We start from the raw sequence: 21,269 nt of genomic DNA on the forward strand, positions 1-21,269 counted from the left end.
AATGCAATGCGTCTGACCAAGGATTTCTTTTTTATGTTTTATAATTACTTTTTAATTTAACTTGACTGCAGAATATGCACTACTTAAATGCTGCTCCTTGGTCATGAATAACTGACCTGTTTCAATGTCAAATAATATTTTATAGAGCAGTTAATATATTGACGGTGTTGGATGTTTTTACTGCAAATCAAATCAAAATTAGATATTTTACTCAAATTGTTCTGCCCTAATGCACACATTTAAATGTAAATACTGTCTATTATACTATTACAACATTATCTACATTTGAATGTAAATACCTATTAAACTGAAACAGATTTTTTAATCCCCGAAGGGAAATTCAGTTTTTGCAGCAGCATGGATATTCAACAAAGGGGTAAACAGTCAGACAACACAGAATATTAGGGTAGGATATACAGTGAAGGTAAAATAAAATAAGAAAAATGTAGAAAATATGATATTGAAAGAAAAAATCAACTAAATATACAAGAGAGATACAGAAATGCGCATATGAACAGAATGTGCAAATAAGAATGTGCTTAGATGGGCAAATGACATAAGTTTACAGCTACATATATGAATGGCGTTGGAATGTAAAATGTCCGCAATGTAAAGTGGTTTCATCGGCAGACAAAGTGATACGGTCCCTTTCTGATCTGCCAGACGCAGATGCACTGAAAACAATTAACACTTGAAGTCTGCATGTGTTGGATAATAAAACGAAACTGTCCTCCTTTCCATATTTATCCCTAAGATGGAATAGAAGGTACAACCTAAGTTAGAGAACAACTCAACAATAAGGACATTCAGAGTTGCTTTAGCTGCTCCGAGCTTGTATAATATCCACCGTATCAATCTTCTGCTTCCGTTCCATTAGTTCACCAAACATTTCCAATTTGTTTTGCAGTTCCACATGTATAATATTACCTGCTAATACTAACTGTGCACATCATCAACCAGAAATGTTTCAACACTTTCTCAGTGGACAGCCAAACTTATTTGAGGTCTTAGTGCAGTAATATTGGATTTGGCTTCATTATGTTTGCGGGATGGAATTGGTTTAAATAGGCCATAGGAAATTGACTCCATTTAATCTGAGTATTGAAATGTAGACCGTGTAATCAGTTCTCGTTCACATGTGGGCCAAGATAAGACTGGTTTTATTTGTGTGTAAATCTATCCTGAGAGGCCTCATTCTTGGCTGTGGCTATAGTAAGCTATGCCTCCAAGCTATGGCAGTGTGTGTGAGTGTGTGTGTACATAACTGGTCCTTCACTTGGGTCCCCACCCTCTGCCTCAGGATCCTTGTGTAATTGAGAGATGATCTCGGCATCGCACACAAAGCGTGGCCACACTGCCTCGGGAAGTGAGCACAATAATCTTTGTAACAAGGCAAGGACGCTGCTTTCTCTCTCTCATGGTGGAAACAGGGAACTCAAGGGAGGATAATTTAATTATTTAAATGTATTGTTCAATCAGAGGAGAAGTTCAACAGAGGTTACCTTTAACACCTGATATGTATTATACATTACTAACACCTCCAAACAGTACAGTAATAGCAGTGTATGAACAGTGTGCTCTTTGTTTCAGCAAAAGTTGCAGTGTAATGCAATACATGGATGTATTCTTAATCATATGCATCCATATCTGTTACCTCAGCTCCGTAGTGGCACAATGCATTATGAAGAAAACTTGATTGTGAGTTGTCACCTGAGCCACATTCCCTTTAATTACAGCCTCTGCCTGGACATATATGCATACAAATGGCTTATTTGAGGAGTAGATGAAAAGGAGTTCATTTGAAAATCTACAACAAAACCATTTGTTCCCAACAAAACAGCACTTGCTGTATGACAAATGATGCTTTAGTCTTATGAATAATTCTCAAATTCTAAGCAATCAAGTTTTAAAGATATCGTAAATCCTGTCTAAATGGCCTCATTCATTACACGGTGGAGATGGGAGGGACACTAATAAAGTGTTACGCCTGAAATTGTCACTGACTCCATGCGTCGCTGGGAGATGTTCGGCGCTGAGCTGATGTATGGTGCGACTGACTGTATGGTGATGGAAATGTCGCTGTGGCCTCGTTAGCATTCTGCTGTAACCCTCGGGCAGGGGTGTCAGAGTCTCTCAAAATTTACAGCTCAGTTTGGAACCAAAAGATTCTGTGCATAATGGCTGTGGGGACCCTTATAATGAATATAGTGATCCTCCCTTGCAAAGTCTGCTATGAGGATGCAGTGAGAATGAGCGAGTACATATGTGAGATGTCCGTACCATTCAAAAGCAGCAGGAAACTAATACTGAAATAGTTCAGTTAATTGCAGTTTTCTTTCTTATTTCAATTGCTTTCAGTTGCTACGGTAACAGCTCTCTGTAATTCTTCTGCCTTCTGCCCAAGTGTGAGCTTCAATTGTAAAGAGGTGTTACGAGCAGTTTTAAATGCTAGCAAATCATTGCCACGAGGCCACCAACATAATGTTTCATATTTATATGCTGCACATAGAAACTAAACATGAAGAGAAAGCAAGTTATTTATAAATATTGTGCTAAAAAAAAAAGCAGAAAGCAAGGGATGTCTTAAATATTGTGGTATATTTATAAAAAATCCAAAAAGGTTGGAGCTTAATTGTTAAAGACTATTTGTGTATTAATCCACAGTTGAAAATAGTTCCTGTCTACTTACTTTTGTCTGACAAATTCTTCACCAGCTTCTGTAAGAAGCTGGTAGATTTTAACTGTTACTCCCTTCTCATGTTCTTTAAACATACATATGAAAAAAAAACATGTCATATTGACATATTGGCATTAGTAGTAGGTAAAAACAAGAGCAAAATATATATAAAACAGTTTGTATTCAACAAGCAAAAAAAGCAGGGAAAAAACACATTACAATCCCAAAGCCCCAAAATACATATTTTGCTACTTAGATTTCTAATTTGTTTCTACATTGTCTCCTATGTGCTCTGTGTAAACACTGCCTGTAGTTCAGCAGAAAAGTCCCTGAATTTTTTTGTCATATGACTGTTGTTGACTCTGGTGAACACAGTTTAGTTTTGTCAGATTATAAACAAAACACAAGTAGAATGACGTGATTTTAATGAAATATCAGGATTTTAAGCTTAGATTTGGTTCCATTAACAGCAGCATGGCACGTCACAGATGAACCATTCAAGAACCACTGGAAAGTTCAATTCAATTCAATCTTTAATTGTCACTGTCAATAAAACAACAAAATTTCGTTCAGAGCATGTCATACACTGCATAGCAGTAATATAAAAATCACACCTATGATTCTTTCTGTTTTTACGCAATGGTTTCATTTTAGCAATGCTTGAAAAGATGACTTGCCTTTCTATCATGCCAGAAATGTTTTGGGTTTAGAGGGTTAATTTTTCACTCAACTCTGTGTGGATTTATGGTGCTTCCTCAAGACATGCGTAAACCTACGTATTGAAATGCAACATAAATGTAAGTTGAAAAATTAAATAAGGCATTGGAGGAGAAAACAAAAAAGCTTCAGGATGTATTTAGTGCCACAGACTTCCTGTATTTAAATGAATAGAAGCTTTAAAATGCTCCTACACATGGCGCTTGCCTGTCTTCCTTTAGACGTCTCATTCCTTGAGCACTCTGCTAAGAAGGGTAGGAAATGTGAATTACAACTAAGCTACTTAACCACAATGAATTAAGGCCTAACATTTGAAAATTTGATACTGAAATTACTGTCATTATGGTGCATTATGTCTGAGCATAATGATTGCTTTGGCGCTGTTTGAAGACAAAGGCAGACTCTGGGGGAAGAGTATATTCAGAGGAAAAGTTGATTTCATGGATGTTAATGATATGTGAACTTCAAACCCTCACGTTAGCCGCCATCATTTGCTGCCATTTCGTAACTCGTCTTTTGTCAGCTTCCTAAATCGTAATGGATCCTGCGAGTGATTTCTCTTTCTCTGAGCCATACCCACAGAACCACTTGTCAGACAGACATATTGCTGCTTTTTTGGGCTTATGATTGCTGTGTACAACATGTGCCTCATTGAAGAGTAAATAAGAGAGAACATACTGTAAAGGCTTAAGAGGAATGCACAGTCTTTTAAGTCTTATATCACCAATTGATGGGTTTAGAGAGCTGTTAATGTTTTCGATCCACATGCATCTTTTAGTCGAAGTAGGAACATTAATATACGCTGTACTTAGGAAGAGCTTTCTTTGGCCTCTGCTGTGTTTTTGTGGGTACAAAGTTTGCACCAAACGTCTCGGGTGTTGACAAAGAGATGAAGTGCATACCAAGAGCAGGGACCACACAGAAACTGTGCCCATGTTTTCCTCACAGCTGTATTATTGAACTTCCAAAGCAGACATGGAAAATAGGACTGACTAAGGCTCCTCTGGGTTTTTTTTAGGATGTTTCCAAGGTTGCAAATAGTGTGTAGACCAACTGGAGCTGTTATTAATTCTTCATCAGTTTCAGTTTGGAAGCCTGAAAGCCAATTAAAGGATAACTTAATTTAATCAGCCTCAGGACCCTCCTGAACAGGAACTGAAATGAATTGTGCTTGGGGACGAATGGCAGGAAAGAGAAGGAGGGCATGGAGGTTAAATAGAAAGGGTGAAATTACCAGGAGTCTCAGTCTTTGCTGGGAATAATGGCTACAGACTGACCCTGCCATGATGTAAATTAAATCTTGTTTGCAACCTTATTCAACCAAACCTCATGCTGTAGCTGCAGCAAAAACAGACAAGGCTCTGTTTAAAAGCCAAACCAACAATATTGCTCAGTTGAGTGACAGCATCTCCTACAACAAATACGGATATCTTTTTCACTTTGTTTAATCCATATGCAGAAAATTCAACAACATTCTCATCACCAAGTCATTTTAAAAACTTTCCAATTGAAAGTCACAGCATTCAGCCCTCTGCCCCCTGGGGACAAAAAAAGTTTTCTGAATCTGAATCCCGCTGATATTACAAACGTGCAGCAGGGACCTCTAAACTAGTGCTGATCCTGTCAATTAAAACTATGAAGACATTTGATGGCAACCTATTTTGCAAAACAAAAGTGAGACTACAAAAAAAGTAAGATATTAAAACAGAAACTACAGGGAAATATTACACATTTTACACACATCTTTTGTTCAGGAGTAATTCAGCTGCTGCTAATAAGAAGCACTTCCTACTTTTTATTAAATAAGACCACTTTCATTTACATATTTTTCTGTTTTTGCTGTCAGACCATGAAACAAGTATAAAATAGTGACCGACTACATGTTAATCAGAACACACCTTTAAGCTGTTGCTTTTTAACACTAAATTACTGATTTTATAACTGCATCATCTGAAAAACTTGCTATACAAATGACTTTAAAATTACAGCTATGTGGTGAATTCAGCGGTATTTTAATGTAAATTGCTTGCTCAGAGTTAGAAGTGATAGAAAGTCCTGGTCGTGGACACTCATCCACGTCTTTGATGAATATTGAGTGGTAACTTTTTTTTTTAATGTACGCTGTCAATCACAGATGCAGAGAGAGTTTTTTCCCTGAAGTGGGCATGGACAGCAGCAGCACAATAGTCAGGGATTATACAGTCATAGAAACATGAACCATCTCTGTGGTTTTTTGCATTCTGGAAACAAGTGAGACTTTCATTAATTTGGTGAAAAGAGGAACAATATGGGATGTTTAAATGTTGTAAAAAAATACACAATAGCTGCAGTACTTTTCTAGTTTATATACAAACAAGCAGCTTAAAAAAAAAATTCCCATCTCAAGACTATAATTAACATTAAAGAAAGTGAACAAAGTGTCGGTTAGATGAGACATACAGAGCAAATAGATTTGTGTTAATGTGTGTCCATTCTTGTAATGAAGTGGTTTGCAACTAAACAGCATGTGTGTGTACATTCGCACACAGACACACACACACACACTCTTACCTCAAGGCCATGTTCCATTGTCCTGGGAAAGCCATGAGGAGGAATTCCTTTCATGTGTCATCTCCTGTCACAGTACTGTCCTGACAGAGGCTTAGTGACATATGAGAGGCCTCAGCAGAATGTCCTGCTTTTAGTCAAATGAAGTGTCTGGCAGCTGCTGCATTCATCAAAATCAAAGGATAATCTGCTTTCCATATAAAATCAAGTGATGATTAACATTTTTTCAAAGTAGGGGGATGGGAGTGTCAATGCCGGCATCTTTAAGGAGACACTTGAGAGACATAAGGCGGGGAAGGCTCGCAAAAGGTGCAGAATTGTGTCTTAAGATTTATGTTTTATGAATATACTGTATAAACTAAGCTCTCAGTGTCGCTCCATCTGGACTGATTGCTCTCTTATGACTTTCAGTGGCCAGTGATTGGGCTAGGTTCATCTAAGCTGCCATTATTTTTGCAAGCAATGGGCAGTTCAGCTATAAAGTTGTAACACTACACAAAGTGTAATAAATGTAAAATGTTTTTGCCCAGTAGGGAGGATGAAAAATCATTAAACAAACAATTCAATATATTAACACGTACAATAAATACATTTTGTGTGTGACAAAGACATCATCAAATTATGTCAAACTAAATGTCCTGAGTTAATTGCTATATTTTGATACCTCAACTGTTATTTAGGAAATTTCTGTATTTCCACATTCATTTATTGCTGTATTTTTACTTGTCTTTATTTCTGTATTTTCTGCTAATATTTAAAAAAAAAAACAGAGCTGTACAAATCTGACAGAGGCAAATAATTCGTATTACATCTACATGTAACAATCTACCTACCTAATCGTCTGTTACTACACGTAACAGACGATTAGGGCTTAGTGGCTTTGAGTAAAGACCTCCTAAAATAGTAACTCAAAAACATGGAAATACATAAATCAATACATGAAAAAATGTAGACATACAGAAATAAATGTAAAAATACAGAAATAAATGTAGAAATACACGCACCAAATGAATATGTGTAAAAATATTGAAATAAATAAATGTAGAAATGAAATACCTAAATTAATGTCATTTTCATTTTAAAACGTATCAATATTTTATTAATTTATATATGTAATCATTTATTTCTGCATTTATTAATTTGTGCAGAAGCAGTTTTTCATCCGCTCTTGTTTAAAGCCACATTAATGAAATGCAATCCAGAACCTTGATAGGACTTCCATATGTTCCATGGTTCAAAATATTTAGTAGCAAATTTAACAAAGAATTTAACAATAATGTGTGTTGAAAGGAGTCAAATAATTTCACTTGTAAAGGTATTGTGGCCCTTTTCAGCAAAATAATGAAAGTCTCACATCCATCCAGAATTTCTATTTCATTTTTGTCAGCTCAAGAACATTAAGACCTCAAAATTCAGTGAAGGTGTTTCTGACCCCGCCCCTCCTCAGGAAGAAGACTCTCCCTGCATCTGTGAGTGACAGCACGCAACTCAAATAATGGCTTTGTGATGAGCCTGCACCAAATCGTTTATGACTACATTTTAAAATCCAGAGAGTCAAGCTGCATTGAAGTGCCATTACATTACACATTTGCTACTTTCAAACAGTAAAATTGCAGTGTAGCAGTTTAAAATAGCATCATAGTCTCAGAAAGTATTCAGAAAAACTTTAGCTACAGAGAATCCAATGTTTGCTCCATGCATAGATGACCTCTGCAGAGAATAAAGTCACTTTTCTAATTGGTCCAGTCCTTGTCAACATGTATTTTACAGTGGTTGCCATGGAAAATAAATTACCAGAGAAGTCATTGCAGATATAATGCTAGCTTGCAAAGTGTTGACATGTTCTGCATCTTTGTTTTTTTTAGTGTTTGGTTTGAGTCCATTTCTATTTGAATCAACAGCTGCCTGAGGTATTCATATGTTTAAGCAACATATAATTTGCCACATATTTCAAACACACATTATCATATTCAAGCAATAAACAAGATCAGAATGCGCTACTTTACTCATGCAGCTAATTAAAATCACTGCCAATGTTTGCTGTAACGATCAGCATAATCAAAGTTTGTATAAAACTTGACCTCTAAGCTTGACCCTACTAACTTAAGACGTGCACTAGAAGTACTTGTTGTTTGCTTTTACTACTATATATTGTTTGAATGCTAACTAACCCAACTGATGGCATTATTTACTGTAACAGAGCTTTGTGTCATAACAAGAAAAATAAATCTATGAAAAGCTACTGTCAAAGTGAAGCAGCATCACATTGATGAGGTTAAATTCCCCGACGGAAAATACAAAATATGACCGTTATTTTTCATGAAGACAAACAGTCTTTCCTCCTAACTACCATTCAGGACCAGAGAAGTAAACTGTGAATCTCCTCCTCCTTCACAGCTTCCCACCAATGTCTTTTCCACCGGACTCCAATCAGAGGGAGCAGAGGCCATTAGGCGGCTCTGGAACTCCTTTTCTTTATAATTACACCCTCCTGGATTGACCGAGCACCAGCTAGCCCTCTGCTATTTGTAGTAATTAGTCCAGAATGTGAGCTGTCAACATGCAAAAATCGTGCCAGTAGGCCCACAATGCTGCAGCCACCCCCACTGTGTTCAACAACAAGCACCTAGCCTTGGCCACTGGAATGCATTAACTTTCTCCTCTCTTTTTTTTCCCCTCGGCGACTCATGTCAAATCCAGGTCCCTCAGAACAAAATCTTAATAATTAACTGGCAAATTTTAACATGATTGCTTCTGACACACCTACTCTGGTAATTATTGCTTTGAGGCCATGTGCTAATGAAATTAATGCATTCATTGCCCCAACAAATTAGCATAACTCATACAAATGGCCCACATCTGAGACCCCATTGCAAAAAGGAAAAACAACATACAAGAAAAAGCAGCTTCAACACTCAAAAAAAAAGGAAAATGAAACGGCTGGCACGTTGAATTGGAGACTATGATGAGCACTGCTTGCTCAAAGTCTTAATGGCTAAAGCCTCTTAATGTTAACCAAGGGTGATTGCAGTAATGCATTACAGAGTGATAGCAGCGCAAATGATTATCACTATCATTACAGTCGTTGCTGATCTACATATACATCTCTCTGTGGACAAATATTAAATGGCTGTGCCACTGCAGACATTAAAATGTTATTATAGTGGTGCATTAACTTACTGTAGCAGAGTTCATATCAATATACAGTAGAAGCTTCCCAACAATCACTCTCTAAATGGCACAGCTGCCACTTGCAGCATTCAGCGGTCCTGCCACTAACCCCTGTTCATGGCTGTTTGGTCTCTCAGTGGGATGTCTCTCAGACACTTACTGCTCTGCATTAATAATTGATGATGATGCCATAGGTACAATGGGCCAAGACAAGTGCAGCAACAGTCAGTTGGAGATGCTGCTAAAGTGGAAGAAATGTCCCCTCGTAGCTAAAAGACGAGTAGAGGTGGTTTAACGCCTAAAAAATATGTTTGCCTGCAGCCAAATACTGTCAGGAAAAACAGTGAGAATGGCCTCCATTTAAACAACACCGACTTGCATTATTCCAGTCAGGTGAGAGTATGCAGGTTGGTGTGACAGTTCATGTGGTGTTTCCTTAACTTCTCTTTATATATAACGGGGAACTTGTTTTATACACCATCAACAGCACAGAAGTAATATGGGATATATTAGTTTAAGGTCAGTGCGGGGTAATTAATACTGGATTATATTGCAGGATAATTTGGGCTTGCTGGTAAACTGCAATAAAAACAAATATTTGCTATAAAATCTATACATATAGTAGGGCTCACAATGCAGCTATAAAGGTAATCACAGTAGAAGGTTTCATTTTAGTCAAAACTAATAATAAGTGACAATTTTCCTATTAGTAATGAAGACCAGGGAATAAAGTTTAATTTGAATTTAACCACTTTAGTGTATTTATAAAGTGAACATAAAAATAACAGACATAAAAATAAAAATAAACAGAGAAAAAGGAAAGACTGTGCCATGATGAGGTTAAAGGTCCAAGTGGCCAGACTGGATTGGATACCACCAGACGGAGACCACACACTGGCCTCAACCTGATGGCGAGTCAATCAGCCCTAGGAGGCCACTAGGAGGTGGGGGGAGACATTTAAGACTGCGAAATCTGTCTCACAAAGGCCACCACTGGCCCCCACCTCAGAAGACCAGCATGGAAAAGGTGGAGAGAGTGATGGAGGATAAAGGGGCTCTAAGGTCATAACATGATAAGCTCTTTTGAACGTACACCTGAGGTTTGTTCATGCAATTAAACTTTTCCTTCTGTGCTTTCATTGAGGTTTCCATCAGATGCATTCAATTCAGACTATCTAGCATTCTATCAAATGATTTTCTTATTGTTACTGATGGTGTGTCCATTGCTGCTACATATTGCTATTGTTTCATTGCCCAGGCCACATATAAGATAAGTTATAAACAGTGAGTGTCCAGTCAAGATTACAGTGGAGGCAGATCCTCGATACTACGTCTCTAAACTGCTGATCAATATTACCTGGACTCTAGTTGCAAACTACATCTCCAGTGCAAAGTGGCAGCACCTATTTTGATATTTTGCCTTCACTTTCACACAGTGGGAGAAAGTGGTGGTGTGTTGTCAAACTTTACATAAAGTCTGTGCTCAAATATCAGTCAACTGCTGCCATGGGAAAAACCCGCCCAGAGAGTAGAAGCTCAGAAGCCATTGTTCAAAAACTGTTGTATCCTTGACTCTACCAATAACTGCACATCTAGCATCTGCTTCATTTTAGTAGTCCGGAACTGAAATTATCTTGTAGAACTGAGCAGTAGGCACATTTCCTACAGTATTATTATGGTTTTTATTCAGCTACACAAAAAAATTGGAGAGTTTAATGTTTGTCTATTTGAACCTCAGAAACATAGTCATCACCCTGTTGGCAGAAAGACAGTCTTCTATAACAGAAAACAACATCACGCTCAAGACCAGTTGTTATTTGACCCCAAGTGGAAACTAACACACATTCCTGGATGAATAACAACAGTCACTGGAGACTTCCCTGCAGACTAAATGTTTCATTAGAGTGTGATTCTGTGCGAGTGTGTGGCCATGATTTCATGTTTAAAATATCTTAAAATCCTGAAAGGTCGTCGTCAAAGTTACTGTGACATTTTCTTCTGTGGAGTGAATCCCCCCTCCCTTTGCATACATACACTCAGGAGCAGACAGCAAACCCATCGCTGTAGAGCAAACAATGAATAAAACACTAAGTAGCCAGCATGTGATGCTTTGACCCACGGCACAAGCATGAATACATACAACACATCAACAGCATACTTCCTAATCTGAGATGGTTAGTAATGCAGCCACCTTATCCAGCATGCAACCCCATCTGTGATGACACATCAGCTCCACCATTTCATACGAATAAACGCGCAAACACAAGACACAATGTGTTGACGGAAAATTTGCATTAGGAATGTAACAGGAAAGCGTGATTAATTTCTGCTCATGAAATGAATACAGATTTTGTCATTACATGGCTTGTATCATTTGCCAAATATTGTAATGTTTCACCCTCCTTTTGTGCAGCGAGTGCTCTGCTGCAATAATAAGGAATAAAAGACAGCTTACAGCTCATAAGCAACACAACTGCTGGCAAATCAGCTAAATCACAGAGCAAAACAAAGATCTGATTGCTCATTAGTATTATGGATCTGCTCTGTTTAAGTCTGTTTTCTGAGATGCAGACACTGTTTAATGGCTTAAATGGTGTTTGTTTAAATGCTCACTACCTACATTTCACACAGTAAGATTTAAAGAATGAGACATCATCAAACATCTCATTGAATCCTCAAAACACACATCAATATGCTTACCTTGGCCTTGCAGATGATGCATCGCAGTCTGTCCTCACTCCCACATCCCTGTAAGGAAACAATATTTAAAAGTAATTTAATGACAGTGAGCCATCAAAACAGCAGATCTGAAGATGAACTTGCAGATGCAGAGTGACAAATCATTTGTTTGTGTTTTGATCGATAAACTAATTATGTGTATTTGGGAAATGTTATAGTACGTTTAACCCAAAGGTGCATTATGCATAATGATGCTAATTTAATTACATTGCTAAAAGCCTGTATAGTCCATTGGCCTCGAGGAGCAGAGCACAACAACGTTTTAGAAAGAAAAAACACAGCCACAACAAAGCAGAAAAACAACAACAAAGCAAAATCACAACAAAACAGGAAACATATTTCACAAAACACAATGTTTTAGAAATAAAAGAAACAACAAAACAGAGAAACAACTAAATAAATAACCAATGAAAGACCTTATAACAATGCAAAAACACAGCAAAACAGAAGATAACATTTCACAAACCATCACACAAAAGTAAAAAACAACATAATTTTAAAAAATGAAACAAATATCACACATAAAACAGAATAGAAAATTCAATGTGTAAACACAAAAACTGAAAACAGCAATAGGCCTACAGAAACCAGCATTTAACAAAACAACAGAAAGTAAACAAAGCAACACACTATAGCATGTCAAAAATGGCACAAACACCAACAAAAAGAAAACAAAAAATAACATAATAAAATAGAAAACAAGATGTAAAAAAAAGCATTTCCACACATAGAGGAAACAGTTTACACTAAACAACACTTTGAACACAGAAAAACAGAAAGCACAACAACCTTAAATTTTAATGACCTTTTTAATGATTTTATAAATGTTTTCTTTCTTTTTATAATTGTGTTTTCATCTGCTGTTTTAATGTCCTTGTGAGGCACTTTGAATCACCTAGTTGTTGAAATGTGCTATATAAATAAACTAACTTTAACAACAAAGACAACAAAAGAACAACAAAACTACAAAACACAACCAAGCAGGAAAGAAAAATCAACAGAATTTCACAAAAGGCTTAACAATATTTCATAAAATAACAACAAACTAGCAAATTAAATGAAACAGAACTAAACAAAACAACAAAAAAAGCAAACAACAATTCAAAAACCAACAAAATACTAGACAATATTTCATAAAGAAAAACAACAAAAACCCGAAAATCAAACATTTAAAACAAATAATTTTACAAATTGCAACACCGATGTGGTTGTTTTGTTGTCAGATGTGTTTTGCACCTCAGGGCTAGTGCAGCCACAGTAATTGATAGTCTGACACACATAACTGGGCGTTCTTAATGCACACACTCAATGTACCACTTCACGTGACAGAAACGTGAAACAAAAATAACATGTTGGCAGCAGTCTTGGAGCTGGCACTAACTTACTGAAGATGCTAATAGCAAGGAAAGCATTTCTACAAACACAAACTGCCAAATCCTCTGCTAATATGCACGGCATGTAGGAGCACATTTTGATAGATGTTAATGGCATATAATTATAGAACACTGCTATTAGGCAATGTGATTTTATAAAGAGGACCATTGCCCCTGGCACTGTGGCCTGATTGCTGTGAGTGTTGGGCTAATGAATGTAAACCAGGTCTGTTTGCAATGATGAGAATTATCAAGCCATGAGAGAGAGAGGGAGACAGAGAGAGAGGGTGAGGAAAGGGGGGAGGCTTACCTCACTATTCACACCACTTGCAATTAAAAGGAGAAAGGCACGCACACAAACACATTCATCACATATGAGAAACATATTTAATACACGTCAACTCATCTTCTGCTGGTCTCAATGTGTTCTTCATCTCTTCACACATTCTCTCTCACTACTGAATCAAAGCTATATTAAGCTCTCCTGCATCACTTCTTTTTTTTCTTCTCTTTACAATGTGGTTCATTGCTGATGGCTGGGATCACAAACTCTGAAGAGGATTTTTTTTGCACAAAACCATTCATAACACTCACAACAAAGTGAAGCCTGATGTATAAAAATGAAAAATGTATTTATCTTTCGAAGAGTATGGTACACACTTGTGTCCTGTATTTTCTCAAGCTGCCAGTGGGCTGGGCATCGAGGCACACCAGACCACGCTCGGCTGGTGCGGTGCGAGCCCTACAGTCCTCCCATGCCCTTGTACTCTGTGCTGCGAGGGGTTTCACCCCTCTAGGAATGCACTCCCTATAATGAGGGTCAGGGGTCAAAGTGCTGCTGCGCCTGCAGGCCGGGATCTCCTAGGCACACTCAGTCACTGACTCTGTCCCTATATTTAAATCCTGCCTCAGGACATGTTTTTCAAAGGGCATCTCCTAACTAGTTCCTGGTTACTAATTAGTTTTGTGCCATGCTATTTGTCTTTGGGAACCTGAATGAGGGAGGGTTGTGGGGGGGGGGGGGGGCAAACGAGGCAGTCTAAAAAAAGATAGCGTATGGTTTGCCTCGGCACAGACGATAATCATTCATTGCTGCTGCAAACATGCTGAAGTATGTATCAACAGTCGAAATGAATGCCAGCGCTGTTTTGTTGTGTTTGAATGCCCACTCTGGTGACAACATCTGTGTGATTCTGTTGTGGCTGAAATTAAATAAGAACGTGGAATTTGGCTTTATTTTTTTTGTCCAAGCTGCTTTTTAGGAGTGCTAACGGTGCATGCTATCACTCCCAGCTGGCTGGCTCTCTCTCTCTCTTGCAAGTCAAATCATTATTGGATTACATTTTCTGGCTTCATAAAACGCGGTTAAGAGGCACTTTAGACATATGTGCATGACCTGCTTTCCAGAGATGGCTATCAGAGCAAAAGTGACAGGTCAATTGCTGATTTCTGTTCCGTAAAAACGGAAAGGGGCTCCCCACCCTGAGCACTCTGAAAGGTCGCATGCTCCCTCTCTCTCCCTGTCTGCTTCTCACACACACAAAAAACTAAAGCCGTCTGGTAGCATCAGCGCACACTCTCAGCTGAGAGCAGGGCTCTGTGTGTGTGTGTGTGCCTGCTTCATGAGCCTGTGTGTGTGTCTGTATATAATTGTATAGTGGGAAGACACACACTTAATGGAAGTGGCTCTTCACTCTGACAGCTGGGTGGTGCAGATGAAAGGTCTGCTGTAGCATGTTTGTACCACTTGTGGAGTATCCAAAGAGACCCAAAGCTCACAGGAGTGGACGGCTCAACAGCAGACACACATTTTCTCTTTGAGTCATAATGACTGGTGTTCAGTACAGCAACGTACGGACATGTTCATGTGCAGAATTACATCTAGATGTTATTACATAGAGCTGCAACTGGAGCCTCAAATGGAAGCTACCAGAGGCACAGATGCTGTACTGTCCAAAAGTGCATAAGTGACGCAGATGAAATTAATTTTCAGTTTATCTGCTCTTTGGCTCTCGATTTAAAGCACTCAGTACTCAGATGGTCAGAATTAGTACTGACATATCCTGATTGTAAGTCCCTGGAGTGGCTCAAGCTCCCATAACACTGGAGCTTACATTTCCCATCATGCAACTTTTCTCTTCAGCATTTGCTGCCAGGTAAATACCCACATTTTGAAACTCAAAATGTTCGAGTCTTTGAGTTCAAACACAGTCTCGGATTAAACATGGCTTCTGGTTGAAATATTACACATTTTTCTGAGTCTGAGTACACTGTTAAAAATAAAAAAACTTGTCAATAAGGAAAAAATTAATAAATATAACAGAGAAAATTCAAGGCACCTAAAAATAAGGGAAAATTTTTAGCTGATGTTAATTTGCCATTTTTATGCTTATCCAAATAATCTTAGTTTATTTATTAGGTTAAACCTTTGAACGCCAAATCCCATCAGCAGGTTTGAAAAGCAAGCTATCTTCAAAAAAATAAACACATTCACAAAAATTTAAAATCCCCGAAATTACACCTTTTATCAAAGCAGAGAAATAGCATAAAGAACTGTCAGATAATCAACCTTCCAATGGTTCCTAAACTAAAAGGTAAACAGGTTGTATTATTTTATCAAAGTCACTTCATTCTATATTTCTCTTTCTTTTGTACTTTAAACCACCAGAAATAAACCTTTACACTAACCAGATAGGGCTGCACAGTGGTTCAGTGGGTAGCACTGTCGCCTCACAGTTAGAAGCTCCCCAGTTCACATCCCGGCTGCCCAGGATCCTTCTGTGTGGAGTTTACATGTTCTCCCTGTGCATGTGTGGGTTTTCACCAGGTTCTCCGGCTTCCTCTCAAAGTCCAAAAACATGCTGAGGTTAATTGGTGTTCCTAAATTGTCTATGTGTGTGAGTGTGATTGTTTGTCTGTACATGTTCCCTGTGATAGACTGGTGACCTGTCCAGGTTGTTCCCTGTCTTCACCCTAAGTCAGCTGGATAGACTCCAGACCCTCTGAGACCTTAATGAGGATTAAGTGTTGTATAGATAATGAACGGATGGCACAACCACGACCCAAATTGTCTCTCATCCATGTCCAACAGTTACATGTCAAAAATTTTCAGCCTTTTTAACTGGGCTGAAGGGCAAACAGTGTTTACACAGGACAGATTTGGGACTAGTATATAGATAAACGTGAAAAGTAAATAGTTAAATATCTGCAGAATAGTATGTAGAATAAAGCGATTTTGATGAAATATGATTAAAAGCTTAGATTTGGTCAATTTGGATCACATGAAAGTGATTTTTCCTATTTAACAGATAAATGGTGCCATTTATCGATTTTGTAAAGACAGCATGGCTTTCAAATCTACTGCCAGGTTTTGGGGTTCAGAGGGTGAAGACTGTTGAACAGTGATTACATTATATATAAATGAACAACGCATCAGTAAATCTGTCTTAGCAAAGTAAAAAGTTACTAAAGACACAATACGGAGGAGGTTTATTCTTTATGTGAAACACTGCAGCTGGATGTATGAAAATCAGCTGCTAAATTCACATTTCCACATCAACACACCTCTTCACTCACTTTTTAGCTTTTACCTTTTATTTCTGAGAAAATACTTGGAGCACAGTGGTAATTATACATTCTGGCAACTCAATCCTGGCAGCAGCAGCAGTTTGCTGGGAATTAATGGTGGAGAGTAATTATCATGAGCAGCAATAACCACCATGACTGAACAGAGAGAAAAATGTATGCCACCTACAGAAACTTACATTTTATCAATGAAGAAGAGTGTAAGGTATCTTTTAGGAGGTACAACGCAAATAAACAACATATCAGTGACCACTGCATAAGTACAACTGCTGGTTAAAGAGGACTACAGATGTTAATAAGCTGTTCTGCAGTAGGTGACCATCGTTGAGTGCATGATAGCTTCCTGGATCTATGCCAGTTCATTATGAGCCACTTCTCACTGTCTTAGCCTCTATGTTTCAACTGTACAACGATGACGTGCTATCATCGTTAGCAACCCTCATTAAAACTAATTGGTATTGCCATTTGAAAGGTAGCTCATTAGGCAGCAATGTTTTGTCTGAATAAGGAATGCTAACATGGCAAACATCTATTCACTCGTAGAAATCCAACCCAGACGTTTCCAACTTCACATTTTGACAAATGGCTGATGAGGACTAAAATTCAAAATATCAAGGTTTCCTGCATCGAAAGTCTTCTTACCCTCTGGATCCATGTGGATAGACACACGTGATGGGCAAGTAAATTCTTGCAGTCACAGAAATTCCTCAGTGGGTCGCTGGCTTTAAGTTCACCATCCCTGCATATAAAGCACTCTGATGTCTCTGTAAAAGAAGAGGAGGAGATAGAGGTTATGAATGGTTTCACATTGCATCAAAAGCTCATCCCTGATTTGCGTTAAGATTCCTATCAAATATTCTCCCACGTATGCTGCTACTTATTTCCTATAATAGCATTCAACACACCACACTGTACAGCTCCTTTGACCATTACACATTTATTTTGTTGCCAGTGGGTCTGTGGTAAAGTGAATATATGCTTTAAAAGTAAATGGAGCAGGTTGACATTACTAACAAGGCAATAAACTAAAATTCAATCTTCTTTTAAATGTTTGACTACTGCAGTCTGATTAGGTTCATATCATCCCTTGCTAACTGTACCACTATTTGAGCAAGGTATAGATGATTTTTCTTTTTATTACTACAGAACAAAGTTTTCTTTTTTTTTTAATTCAAACTTTTATTCTGCAGAGAGACCATAAGTCATGACAGAAAAACATCAGTTCTTCCCAAGCAGAATAAACACAGTTTTACAATGTAATTTTACACATCGGCCACCCTAGATTTCAGAGTCATCAGTCAGAGGCAGTCTGGACATCTTCAGTACCCAGAAAAAAATGGATAAAACTATACACTTTCTGAGCAGCATCTGAAGTGGCTGATTATTCAATTGATAGGCCTTTATCAAATGACCAAGTGGCCAAGTGGCATTTTGATTTTTGTAGATAGGCTAGAGGTAATACAGACAACACAAAAAATGTTCCTGCAAGGATTGTTTTCTTATGAAGATTGTGTTGTTTGGGAATGTCATCGGGTACAGACATGGATATGTAGAGAACAGCGCCATGACCTTCTCCTAAATTGTTGTTATGCTGCTGTTTAGCACTTGTACAAATACAAAGTGATGGTTGGTTGGTATTTGACATGTCCCACCTCTCCTCCACTGTGATTGGACGACAGGGTGAAACGATGACAGGGTTTTAGCCAGATTTAATAGTTTTCAGCTCTAGGTGACCACAAACAAAACACCAAGTATGCAGCATTCAGTGCAGACACCTCGTCATGCTGCTGGAATTTTATCCATTAAGTAAATACATGAGTTTTAACTGACAATTAACAGTTGTATTGGCATTTAGAAAGAAATGCTTTGGTGGACACGCTGCCTTAGATGACATTTGTGGGACTGATGCTTTTAGAATTACAATGCATTACACATGCATTTACACCCTTCATTAGCATATATTTCCCCCCAGCCTTGTATGTTACAGTTTGCATGTAAATACCAGGTGTAAACGTGACATTGACTAAAGAATAACTCACAGCTGCATTTTTCTTCAATGCATACTTTCTCATTTCCTTACATCAGCTAATCGAATCTAAACGGGACTTGGAAAATTGCGGTGCAGCTTGGCCTGATGTAAGACTGTGTTTGGCAACAAGGTGTAAAGAGGAACCAGGAGATGCTAATTATTAACAACACATTATTTGCTGGCTTCACAACTTACAACAGTTGCTTTGAACTCACAGCCCGAACAATGCCTAACGTCTTGAAGTAAAATGATCCGCCCTGGTTCAGTTAGGAGTGGACATAAAAGTGGAGTGGAATAAATCATGTGCGAGCTGCCAGACATGTGGTCGTGGCCTTAGGCTGGAGTTAGCCACGAGATCCATCTATTGTTTTATGCTCCATTGTGCTGCAACCAGCACCTCTGATTTAACAGCAAACTTTGCCAGTATCTTCATCAGAGATGATTCCCGAGCTGCAGTTTTGAAGCGAAATATTGGACAGTAGCTAGAAGCCAGATCTGCTGGTTTCATCCCATAAAAACACTGGGAGACATCAGTGAGGGTTAGCTGTCATCTGTGTGCTCGCCTGAATGGGGGATGAATTGCTGCCTCAGAAGCTCCTGTCTCTTTTGGGCCTCTCGTTGAACTGCATTGCTTCAGGTGAAAATCTATCTTCAGATGAAGAATCTTTTAATCAAAGGCTGAGTTCTTAATGTAACCCATCACAATCTGTGTAAGCAGATTTTATTACTGACCAGGCATATATCTCTACTTGCATTAATATCTCTGAGAAAAGTTGTAAAACTGAGAAACCACATAAACTTTTTTTGGTTTCTGGCATTTTGAGATAAATCTGTAGTGTCTGGCTGCCACTTGCTTTACTTCCCTGTTAATGACACCAACCACCTGGACTACTATTTCCAGCGAGGCGCTTTCCAAATACTCCTGCGTGTCAAAATTCATATATTTGCTTCCTTCTTGTCTGCTCGTCTAACAATATATCAGATCTAGCTGGTTTTCAGTCATTGTCAAAATAACTTTTTATGTGTTGAAGAGTTTGTAGAAAATAATGGAGTCACACAGAGAGATACCTATAGAATATGACAGTGTAGCTAACAGGCAGTCTGAGTGTTTCAACAGCCTGACCGAAAAGATTTCCAAATTTACTGTGATGGCAGGTTCACCAATTATACCCACAAGTCCTTTTTAACATTTCACTCTCCTGAATCTGTGCTGCTTTTACGATCATTATGGCAAGCCCCGAGGCACTTCTGGAGCTAAATAACAGCATTGCTGCTGAGAAAATAACTAGAAAACAACATTACAACAGAGATGTAAACATGCGGCGTGTCAATCGTAGCCGAGCTCACACGTCTGCGTGATCTGTGACTCCAATAATTAACTGTCAGCAGTGTCAGTGTTCAGCAGCATTTCTCATGAAGGTGGGTGCTCAACTAACTGGCTGAAGTCGCCATCTCTGCACGACTTAACAGCTAACAAAACTTCCTCTGTGCAGCAGCTGAAGCTCTGGGCTGCGTTGTTTCCACACAGAGGAGAATGTACCCACACCATCTCTGTCAAGAGCCCTGTTTACTGACTGTCTGAATATGGCTTTAGTTGCAAGCTTGTGTCATTGATGTTTTAATTCACTACAGCTCAGTATCACACACATGAATCACAGAAAGAAAACGACACGAGGAAAGAAACCAGCATGCTAGCAGAAGCAGTGGAAGTGAGCAGGGTTATCGGAGTTTGAAACACTGTATAGTGCACCACAAAGTAAACAAATGAGGAAAATGCCAGATTGGGTTAATTTAATTGTCCGTTGCATTGCTAACGACCTCATTAACAAATGAATGATGGGAAATCAGCATGGTCTGGGCGAGGAACCGCCTGTGTGACAGCCATCTGGCTACAATGGGGGGTGGGGTTGGAGGGGCTTGGGGGACTTGTAAGCTAACACCACAAGCGTCACAACTTCCAAGTGCGGGCCTAGAGCACCTCTAACTGGAAGCTGTTTTACTCACTAAATTCAAATTAAATGTCTCTTTTTCTGTAGTTAGTTATTTAATCTATAAAGGGATTCAAGTTACAAAAGAGATTATAGACCACAGGAAATATTTTGGACATAGGCCTCACACAATGATATACCGTTTGCATAATCCTAAATCAAAACCTTCAAAGATCTTTGCCAGTCTCTCTTTTCATTGCACAACTTGTCAAACTGTAACCCTCTGATCAGTTTTCAGATTGTTTTTTGCTTCTGTCACATTTTTTACTCACTGTGAATTAATTTTTCATTCCAATATGCGGAAGAAAAGAGAACTCAAAAATGTGTTCTGTGCAGTATGATACAGCTACAAAGCCATAAATCATAAAAAAGAATGTTGAATTTCTTTCACTATTTCTTGTACAAAGATAGAATAAAATTAGGAGTCAACATGAAGAATATTT

General features: G+C 38.3%; 1 protein-coding gene across 3 annotated transcripts in view; it reads right to left on the bottom strand.

Moving 5' to 3' along the window:
* LOC111575093 (uncharacterized) overlaps positions 1-21,269 on the bottom strand; it is a 156,506-nt gene that overhangs the window by 54,218 nt on the left and 81,019 nt on the right. For all 3 annotated transcript variants that reach the window (XM_055014891.1, XM_035952698.2, XM_035952697.2), the window contains 2 exons: positions 17,452-17,573; positions 11,813-11,860 (listed from right to left, as the gene is read on the bottom strand). In XM_055014891.1, the coding sequence (XP_054870866.1) occupies positions 11,813-11,860; positions 17,452-17,573 (170 nt within the window). The remainder of the gene's footprint in view (positions 1-11,812; positions 11,861-17,451; positions 17,574-21,269) is intronic.

This window comes from Amphiprion ocellaris, chromosome 2 (genome assembly GCF_022539595.1).
Source record: "Amphiprion ocellaris isolate individual 3 ecotype Okinawa chromosome 2, ASM2253959v1, whole genome shotgun sequence".
NCBI classification, from domain to species: Eukaryota; Metazoa; Chordata; class Actinopteri; family Pomacentridae; genus Amphiprion; species Amphiprion ocellaris.